The sequence below is a fragment of the Poecilia latipinna genome, unplaced genomic scaffold (assembly GCF_001443285.1).
Source record: "Poecilia latipinna isolate Pla-1442-1.1 unplaced genomic scaffold, P_latipinna-1.0 Scaffold1941, whole genome shotgun sequence".
NCBI lineage: Eukaryota > Metazoa > Chordata > Actinopteri > Cyprinodontiformes > Poeciliidae > Poecilia > Poecilia latipinna.
This window is the reverse complement of record NW_015114557.1, coordinates 147,673-158,349: the sequence shown is the minus strand read 5'-3', so window position 1 is coordinate 158,349 and position 10,677 is coordinate 147,673. Positions and strand designations below refer to the sequence as shown.

At 39.2% G+C, this 10,677-nt stretch overlaps 1 protein-coding gene and 1 long non-coding RNA gene across 2 annotated transcripts in view; one reads left to right on the top strand and one right to left on the bottom strand.

The window, feature by feature from the left end:
• Positions 1-5,237, top strand: part of LOC106935281 (uncharacterized) — a 12,671-nt gene extending 7,434 nt beyond the window's left edge. Inside the window, exons 2-3 of the long non-coding RNA XR_001421865.1 lie at positions 2,040-2,051; positions 5,109-5,237. This is a non-coding gene — a long non-coding RNA (uncharacterized LOC106935281). The remainder of the gene's footprint in view (positions 1-2,039; positions 2,052-5,108) is intronic.
• The window catches only part of LOC106935280 (protein jagged-1-like), a 70,261-nt gene that overhangs the window by 27,315 nt on the left and 32,269 nt on the right, over positions 1-10,677 (bottom strand). The window contains exon 3 of the mRNA XM_015015676.1: positions 2,165-2,222. Coding sequence (XP_014871162.1) covers positions 2,165-2,222 — 58 coding nt within the window. The remainder of the gene's footprint in view (positions 1-2,164; positions 2,223-10,677) is intronic.

The following is a 10,677-nucleotide window of genomic DNA, read 5'->3' as shown; positions in this document are numbered from 1 at the left end:
ACACTGTCTATGTAAAGCCCCCCCGGAAAACGTCCCAGTTCAACAAATCTATATCTAGGGGTGTGAGAATCCTTGTTAAATGACGTTTAACTAAAGTCCTACAGGGTTTAGAGTCCCAGTTAAACGACATTTAACTGAAGTCCTAAAAGGGGTGCGGGTTTTAATGTTTTTATCTTTTATCTTTCTCTATCTCACTGTTTATTCAATGTCACATACTGTTTTTATTTTAATTATGTAAAGCACTTTGAAATGCCTTGCTGCTGAAATGTGCTATACAAATAAAATTTGATTGATTGACTGACTGACTGACTGACTGACTGACTGACTGACTGACTGACTGACTGACTGACTGACTGACTGACTGACTGATTGATTGATTGATTGATTGATTGCAGGCACACTAGAAACACACTTAGTAATTTTTAAGTACCGTAACAACAATCCCTCTACCTCAAGTTTTTCTACAGAAAGAACCTGACAAGATGACATATTCAGACATCTCAGAGGTGTTTATCTGACAAATATATTTAGTTACAACAACTAGAGCCACTGTCAAAAAAGAGAGTACACCACATTAATTTCAGGTCCTCATATTTAACATTGTGGAAAACCACCCGAGACTGAATGTCTTTATTTTATTTTCTTATAAAGATCCTCTGAAAGCCTCATCTTTACCGATGTACTTATTTATTGGTCAAACTGTTTTTAAGAAACAGATATTTTCATCAGTACGTCAACAGTTACATAAAGCAGAAGAACTATTTCAGCAACGTTCAGATCTTTTTCCTTTACAGACATGAAATTAGACCAAACAGTCCCTGTTTGAGATTAGCTAGGACAAAACAAATTAGTTTTAATCGCCAAATTAAAGAAAGAGATATTTTTTTCATAATATTGTTCAAATTCAAACGTTTAAATACGCAAAAATTTGCAGTTTGGAAAAGTCCAGATTATGATGTCATAGGTTGGGAAGCTGCCAATGAAAGGTAATTCACATCTTCTAAGTTTAATGGAGGGACACCTTATAAAGAGGTTGGCTGAAGACAGTAAAAATGTATCATGATTCAAAGTGAAATTAGTCCTGTACCTGCATAGTTTGAAAGGCCAGTTTAGAGGCATTTTAGAAATGAAAATGCCATTACTCAAAAACCAACATAAAAAGACAGATTACAGGTACTTCAGTAAAAAGACTTTCATTTTGGAGATACTTTTCTGTGGTGTTCTGTGTGGTCTAATGAAACTACAGTGTTTGGCCAGAGTGATCATCATTACATTTTGTAGAAAAAAGAGGGAATGCAAAGGAAATATTGAAGCAATATTTCAAGACATCAATCAAGAAGTTAAAGCTTGACCACAAATGGATTTTCTAAATAGACATTGTCTCTCACCGTACCACCAAGTTGGTTACAAAATGAATTAACGAACACATAGTCAATGTTCTGAGTGTCCATCCCAATGTCCTCATCAGACTCCCAGAGAAAAATTGAGGAGTATAGCTGAAAATATATGTGTTAGAGCAAGAGGGTCACAAATGTGACCCAGTTAATGTGGAAGTTATTCAGAGTTTTTAAAATTCAACCAAATAATCAGGAAAATGGGTTGGAATTTCTGTAAAATTTTAAGGTTAAAAAAAATGTAACCTTTGAGTTCAAATTCTCTGACTTCTCTGAAATAGTCTGGAGAATGATTTTAAAACTTGGCTCTTTAAAATAGATTTTTGCAGACTTAGAAGTTGATGGAGGATTTTGCTTTGCATTACATTTGGATCCCCAAAAAGGAGAAAAGGATGTCTGGGGGTCTCTCTTGCTACCATGACCTGATTTCAGATAAGCAGAGACAGTGGATGGAGAAAATCTTTACAAGTAAAACATATTTTTCTCTGTGAATATAAACTGCAAAAACTCAAACTTGGAAACTCCCCTGTCACTCTTTCCAGACTGATGGGAGCAACAAATATACTCTTTCAGCCCTTTCCAATACTTTTTTGATTGTGTGATAAGGCAGGCCAGCAAATTATCAAGTCTTCCAGATCTGTGTAGAATCTCACATTTGTTTAACCAATATCACATGGCTGCTTCAGCTCTTTCTGCGTTTTTTTCATTGTATCTTAAATTCTTAAATTTAATCATTTAGAACATTTTGATCAGAACAGAAAGACTCTTACCACTGCCATGTGTACCGTTGTCCTTATCCCAAGCCTCCACTATCAAAGTGTAATCTTGCTGAAACAGAAAGAGGGGAGAGCAAAGGTTATCACAGTGCACAAAATGTACACATGAATGGTCCTACTGCCACTTCAGCATGTCCATTGTAAGATGCAGACATTTACATAGTGTATGGACTGAACCTATATAGAACATTACACTTAAGCCACAGTCAACAATTTGCACAACTTAACACATCGATTGGTAGGCAACTTGGCAATTAGTGCCTTACCCAGGGCTCATCGACAAGTGACAGGAGGAATCAAACCAACAACCTTCCAATCACTCTATACCCACCGGGGTACAGTCATCCATGCCTTACTTGACACGCCTTAACCACGAAAATTTTAGAAACTCTTAAATCTTCTCATGAATATTTTCATACACACATTCTATTGTAGGAATAATGGTGGGGAAAAAACTGCTGTTCCCACACTGCTGTCACTCATTGGCTTCCCTGTGCTCAGGGCTAGTTAAATAGTGCTGCTACATAGCTAAAAACACAGTAGACATTCACCTGGAAGCCAGCAACTGGTTTTCAAATTTTGCCTTACATAATGAATCTTAAAAATCATTTTCATTTGAGGTAATAACTCAGGTTACTATCAGGCAAATATTGACCAAGGTTAGACATGTTCATTTCTTTTTTTTTTTTCTCCTGGTCACAGAAGCTATGATTTTTTCTTTACTTATCTTCACTAGTGAGGGATTATTTTTTTGGACAAGAATGCTATAATACTAATAATACCCCTTGTAATTTTGGCAAGTGTCAAGAAGAAGGTCATTTTTGAAAGAAAGTCTTGAGAAGTCCTTTTTGTATTTTACCAGAAGCATTGAGGGGACAGCAAGTATGCAGAAGAAGCTGCTCTAAACAGAGGAGACTTTTCAGCCAACTGGAAAAATAGCTAATAAAATCTGGAACTTTATAATTATGAGCTACTTCAAATTGGTAAAAAATTTGATGTGAACGACTATGGTTAATCACTGATGGCACAGTTATTTTATAAATCTATTTTTTAAGTATTATATAAATAGACACTGTCTACTGTTTATCTTCTGTCAAGAAGCCCAGCATGGCTGCATTCCATGCCCTACTTTCCAGAGGAGATATAATCCATTAACAACTCAAACTCCAGATTGATTCAGGTGCAAAGTTTTTTTTCTTTCCCCTTTATTTTCATCAGCATCTGCAAGTAAGTTGGAGTTGGACCTTGCTTTCTGTCCTGGGTTCCTGGGTAACAGGAACTCATGCAGCTCATGCAGCTGTGAGTTCCTGTGACCCAAGTCGGGTGCAGAGTGACTGAAGGCTGCAGGAGAAGAAACAAAGTTGAGCTGCTTGATGTTAGAGACATAGATCTAAATAAAAACCAGAAATGTTACATGCACATAGATTAGTGGTTGGAAAATGTTCATATGTTGAATAGAATCCTCAACCAAATATGCTTTCATGATGTTGGAACTTGTTGCCTCAGGATGTGTCAACAACATCAAGCAGGCTGAAGAGCTGAACATATTTGTACATAGAAAGATTAGGGGGAGAATGGCTCAAACCAATGGATGTCAGGTTTGGGTTAGAGTCAAGCCCAGACTCTGGCCGGGCCACTCTGAAATATTTTTATTTTCAGAAGAAACATATTGGTGAATGCACTATATACAGGTAGGGCAATCACACTCTTTGTTGTGGAGGCTGTAGCTCAGTGAAAGAGACACAAATTTACCAATTTTCACTCCTAGTGAGGTGCTTAAAGAATCAGAAGAAGCATTCAATGGAAGAGGCTATTTAAAAGGAAACTTTTGTTCTATGACATGTCCAGATATCACTGCAGTTCATTCAGACTGCAAGAGAGTGGGACAGAGAGGGCTACAAAAGATAACAGGAAGGATGGCAAATATTTGAAGTAAAATATCAGACATGAGTTGTTTGACATAAGGTCAGCTGGTGAAGGTTGCATTCAGATTTGCTGCTAACACTAACACAGAGCTGTAATTTGTAAGCAACCATAACTCTGAAAAAGTGTACATGATCATAATGCTGCCACACAGCTGCTCTGCAGTTTGAACTGCTTTTCACATTTCAAGGTGTGTCTTAAGTGTGTGTTTTATGAGCACCACGATGGACAGTGACTGAGGAACAAAGAATCAAGTCAATACTACCCACAATGCCATGGCTTTAAGAGAGAACACAGATGGAGAGGAGATAAGGCATGCTGGGAGAAACCTAAGACCTCACAACTAATCTGCAAAAGTCCAAAGGATTTAAGTTTTCATTAGACGGAGAGAAACCAACACACTCCTCACTGCTTTCACCTGTTTAATGAATAAATTACTGCTGAGCAAACAGCAACACACAATTCTGTAGAGACCAATTGTATAGTCTGGAGCTGCTTCACATGCAGGAAGTTGGTTTATCACATGTTAATAGGTTATTGCCTCAGGTGAACATCTCCAACAGCAGAGAACTTAAAAGGACAGCCGTCTGATGAAAATCATTTAGACAAGCTAAATCACGGGCATGGAATATAGCAAACTTTAGATGTGCCTCTGCATTAGAACATCTTAATCAAACAGTTACTATCTGGACTAGAACGTGACTGCATGCTGAGGCAGTTAGTCTGCCATCCGGGTCAGGTGTGTTGGGCCAGGGACACATGAAGGTTGCAGCCTTCATGGCTTGGAGTTTCACTCCTTGGAAGTCCACTGACCAGGCACAGTTTTACTGTCTTCTAAGGAGACTTACACCACTGTCTTCTTATGCTTTTTTTCTTTAGTCTGATTCTAAGAATAAGAACAGCAATGTTATCAATAGGAAAAGGAATGGATGACCTGTCATCCTTCAACTATCTCAGTCCAATGTATGGACTGCAAATCACACAGGTCAAAGTTGATCAAATTGAGTTTGCAAAGTCAATCATCTAGACCTGGCCACCCTTGGTCAGCCTCTCTAGGCTTTTTGCTGATCTGCAGTAGTCGGTCAGTGAGAAGCAGGGTACTTCAGGAAATCTTTTTAAAGAATCATTTGAACTATTTCTAATGGATGATTTGGCTATGTCACGTACAATTAGAAATCATAGATCAAGTGTGCCAACACTTGATCCATGTGTTACTAACATGCAACATATGCTAGCATTTACAGCAACTGTTTTGGATTTTAAAGATTACAATTACATTTTTTAAAGAGATTCTTGATCCCAATTCAGTTTCCAGGGTCCTGATCAGTAATGAGAAAAACACTGATGTTACAACATTTTAGTATCTTTCAAAAACTCTAGAATATAGAAGAAACCACAAGTATTTTTAGCCTTTGAGTCTTAAATATAGGTGTTCAAATTGTGAAACATTCCAACTGAAAAGTACAGCTTGGAGGCACAATAACATTTCAGCTGCCATGCACTAAAACTTTGCTGATCAACAATACATTTAAGTTATTGCGTGGACTTTCCTGTTGCACAATGCTGCACCATCCTTCAGTAGTGTGCAACCAAGACGGTGAAAAGGTGAGGGGATGCCTGGCTGTTGTGGATGTGTATGTGGATGTATATGTAAATATCTCAGCGCATGTCACCAAAATGTTAGATTTGTTCTTTGGGTTGTGGAAGTTGGTGTAGTGTGTCCGCCGTACTTGGCTTCTGTTACTGTGTGCTGGGAGTATAACGATTAGTATTTGCTGTGAATTCTGAAGGTAAGCAATACTGACCGCCAGCTCCTCACTGTAACCAAATGTTACTTTTAATGTCTAAGTAGTTAGTTTTGTATCGTTATGTCTTTTTCTTCTTTTTTTTTAAATATATGTTGTATCTGTAACCAAAAAAAACAACAAAAAACTGTGTAATGTTGACAGGCAGATTTGCCCTGAATTCTGAAGGCGAAGCCGCTGCGCTGTCAAGTGGTCCAATTAAGCGGTCTGAACCACGATCTCAACCGCTGTGTGTGTCCGATTCCTGCCTCAAGTTTCCTTCCGACAACAACCCATTAAAGAAAACACAATGCAGAGTCTAAGGAACAGCGAGGTGTCATCTCAGACGGACAGGGTTACATATACAATTCTCCCACGCAGTACTGAGGCCCTTGTTTCTTAAAAGAATACAGTGTTAAACTGCCAACATGTCTGGCTTATGAAATATTCAATCATCTAACCAAAAACAACACCAAACAAGATATTGCCAAGAAGGATTGTAACTACCAAAAAGTAAAAGTCATGGTTTGTAAGTCATGTTACAAGTTAGAACTTGGGAAAATATTAGGGCTGTATAAATAAATCGATTTGGCGATACATATCGATATTTTCCGCCCTCGGAAAGTGTCGATTTTTCATCCGCGAGTATCGATCCGTTAAACCATAGGGGTCCATAGCCTGACAGCTCTTTTTAACGTCTAGTTTGTTACCGTAGCAGCCAGACTCCGCCTCCCTCAGTCTCACTTTCAACTTGAGCTTAAAGTGCACATTATAAACTACACACCAGTTTTTAAATTGTGTTAATAGGCCAAGTATAACCTGAGTTATGCTAAAATATTTTTCCGAATGTCAGACAAATGTCAAAAGCGCCGCCATTCCCCGGCTTTTCCGATTATGTGAGGGAATGAGCTTCCAAACGTACAAAACGAAACGAAACATTAGATTCCTGTTTTTGGAAATGTAAAATCTTCAATAAATAACGATGGGCTGTATTCTGTTCCTGAGAAACGAAGTAAAGTTGCGCAAGTAACCGTGAAAGAGAAGCGGAACGGAGAAGTGGAAAGGAGTAGCGGCGCGAAATGAGCAGCTGCAAAAGCAGTGAAATCGCGAAATTAATGCAAATTTTAACTGGTGGCATTCACTTCGTAATTAGTTTTTAGCTTAGCGGTTTCTGTTCTGTATATAAAGGATTACCTGAAGAATGAACATGGGATGATAACATCCGAAGCGGGTGCGCAGCAGGCAGCGGCGCTGTGTTTTGAGCAGGAAGACGAAGAGGAAAAAAACCCCAGCCGGAATCCGCGGCGCAGTGAGGATTTCCATGATAACAATGGCTGATCGATCATTCTTATTAGCAACAGACAAAAAGTATCAGAGACTGAGAGTACTATGAGATGCTGGCAGTCTGAGAGGCAGCTACTCAGAGATCCAAGCAGGGGAATAGCGGCGCTGCGTAGCTGCAGGGAGTCGATCACTGCGGGGTGAGGCGGAGCCACTACTTTAGCAGTTACGAAAGCAGCTTACAGCCACGGCTAACTCCGGGAGCCAAGGTAGAAAAGCCTTTTTTCCCATAGTCTAAAAGACTGCATTTGTGGCTGCATTTTACTCCAAAATGCAGCCACAGTGTCCAAAAGAAAAAACATAAGTACAATCATTTGCATATTGAGAGTCTACAGAGGCTGATAATCTCCCCACTCTGTTTCTGGATTACCGTTTAAACTTTTGAGTTTTATGTCAAATCCACATGAATTAAATGACAGAAACTAATTCTCTCACTGCGTCTTTGATTCATTTTGTCCAGCTGCAGACTGTTAGACTGTCCAATCAGAGTCAGGTATTGTGTAGTTGGTGCTTTTAATCAGTTTTCAGTTAACTAAATTCAAGTCTATGGAACACAAAATGTCACTAAAATCACTCTGTCCTTCTAAAATCTTTCAGAAAATCGTAAAAAAGCGATAGTGAATTGTATCGCTCAACAAATATTGTGATACATATCGTATTGTGACCAGAATATCGTATATCGTATTGTATAGTGAAATTATTGTATCACTACACCCCTAGAAAATATGGTAATTTTAATCAGTTTGGTGAAATGATACTAATTAAAGGACACAGATAACGTGTCCATCCACATGTTCTCTGGTAAAACATTTACTTTCATTACAGTACCTGGGAATAACAGCAAAAAAGAAAGGAAGAATGAGGAAATAGTGGTGAAGGCCTTAAGTCTGAAGCAGAATGAGAAATATTCCAACATTATGGCCATTCAAACACCTACTGGTACCCTTACTGAACCCTGCGAAATTAATTGGGTTTTCAAAACGTATTACTCTTCCCTTTACTCCTTTGAAGTAGTGTTGAATGCTGAAAAATGTGAGCAGTTTTTTCTGAATCTTCAGCTCCCTACTCTTGCTGATCAGGATTCAGAAAAACTTAGTGCCTCCATTTCGTTACCTTTGCCTCTATGAGGAAAGGTAAATCCCCAGGTTGGGACGGTGTCCCTCCAGAGTTATAACTCGCCTTCTGGGATACACTCAGCTCACCATAATTAATGTGGCAATTGACAAAGGTTCATTCAATCCAAGTACCAATGCCATGATAATCACATTGCTTCTCAAATCTAATACACAATGCACAATACAGTAACTACAGACCCTTGGCCCTCTTAAATGGGGATGTCAAACTCTATGTGAAAGTACTTGCAACGCGACTTGAAAGCTATTTATCTAGAGTGATAATGATCAGACCGGATTTATAAAAGACAGATTGGCATCTGACAATCTACGGTGCTTGCTACTCATTATTCACGTATCAAAGACATCTGATTCCCCATGCTCTGTCTTGTCTCTCGAGGCTGAAAAAATGTTCAACAGACTGGAGTGGCCTTATCTCTGGGCCACCTTGGACAATTTTAAACTAGGTCTGCAATTTATCCAAATGGTAAAGGTTCTTTATGCTAACCCATCTGTAATGGTGCATACTGGTAATACTTGTTCCTCTCTATTCCCTGTACTAAGGGGCACACGCCAGGGCTGCCCCCTCGCCCCATTACTTCTTGCCCTCTCCCTTGAACCGCTGGCCCAGAAAATAACTGGAGTAAGTCATCATTGTTGCATCTAAATTCAGTCGCACCAACCCTCCCCTTGCCATCTGGCATCCCAGTGGTGAGCCATTTTAGATACCTCTGGATTTCTCCCTCCATATTTCATATAGCTTCACACAACTTCCAGAGCGCATTTAATCTTATTGAGAAAGATCGACAATGGTGGTCAAAACTCCCAAATGCTCTTCAAGCCCGTGTGTCAGTAATTAAAATGGATTTTCTTCTGCGTGTTAACTTTGATTCCTCTTGCACCGCCAAGGGGTTACTGGGAAAAGCTACACTCTCTCATATCTAAATTCATTTGGAATAGGAAGAAGCCTCGTATGAAATTAAGAACATTTCAACGAAATAAAACACTTGGGGGCTTAGGTCTACCAAATTTCAAGATGTATTTTTGGTCCTTTGTGCTCCGACCTTTGCTTGTGTTGTAATCTGTGTTTTTCTGTGTTGTTGTTTTGAGATTTTCTGTGTTAAGTGCTGGTTCCCTGTGAGTCTCTGTCCTATCCTCCCTGTTGATTGATTCCAGCTGTGTCTAGTTTACTGATTACCCTCCCTGTGTATTTAAGTCCAACTGTTGTCTTCGTCTCTTGTCGGATCCTCATCGTGTGTACCAGTCTATTCCCCTGTCTTCTTTGTGCTCCCCGTTGTTCTGTACCTCGACATTAACATTAAATTCATCATCATCGTCATCCTGGGTCCTCCCTGCGTTCTCCCTCACCACTCACCACTCACCACTTCACTTTATGACAGCTTGTACGGTTTAATCCTGAGCCCTCTGTTTCTGGGAAACCAATTGAAGAGAATCTATCCAAACCACACAGGCTGCAAGACTTAATGTATTCTAATATACCTCCTAAAGAGGCCAGAACACAATTAGGATCAATAATTTCTTCTCTTCTTAGAACCTGTCATTCAGTGTTGAATCACACAAACACCAACCTGAAGTTGCATAAACACTCTCCTATATTTAATAACTTTTCCATCCTTATCCATCCTTTTCCATCCTAGGTGGAGGGATAATGGTGTCAGTGTTCTCAAAGACCTTATGAACAATGATGGCCTGTGTTCTTTTAGTGACCTACAAAGTGTGTACAATCTACCAGATTCTACATTCTTCTTTTATTTACAACTCAGATCGGCCATGAAAGCATACGGTGTGCCAAGGGGTGTGCCTCTCCCAACTCATCCTTTACAAGAACTTCTTGCCTCATGGGGTCAGGCACGTGGCATTGTTTCTAAATTATATAAATTTATTTTGGATCCTCATGCTAGGCTCCCTGTAGAAAATGTATGGGGGAACGACCTTTACTTTATGGGAGATGTAGAAATCTGCTGGGATACAGTATGGGAGAACCACCACAACACACCCAAAAACCCTGAACACCAGCTATTTAACACCCAGGAAACGTCATGCTATGAAAATGATCACATTTCCTATTTGTGACCTATGTATACTTAAGACTCCAGGCTCTTTTATGCACATGTATTGGGATTGTCCCAGTGTGGCTGCTTTCTGGAGACAAATTTCCAACACGTCGAGTGATATGATTTAAGCTAATGTTCGATTATCACCATCTTGATGAATGACTTTTCCACTTTAGAACTTTCCCCTCAACAAAAGTGCATGCTGTGTTTTATTAACTTAAATTTAAAAAATTAATTTTTTCATGGTATTTCTCATGAAAAAAGGTATTTTT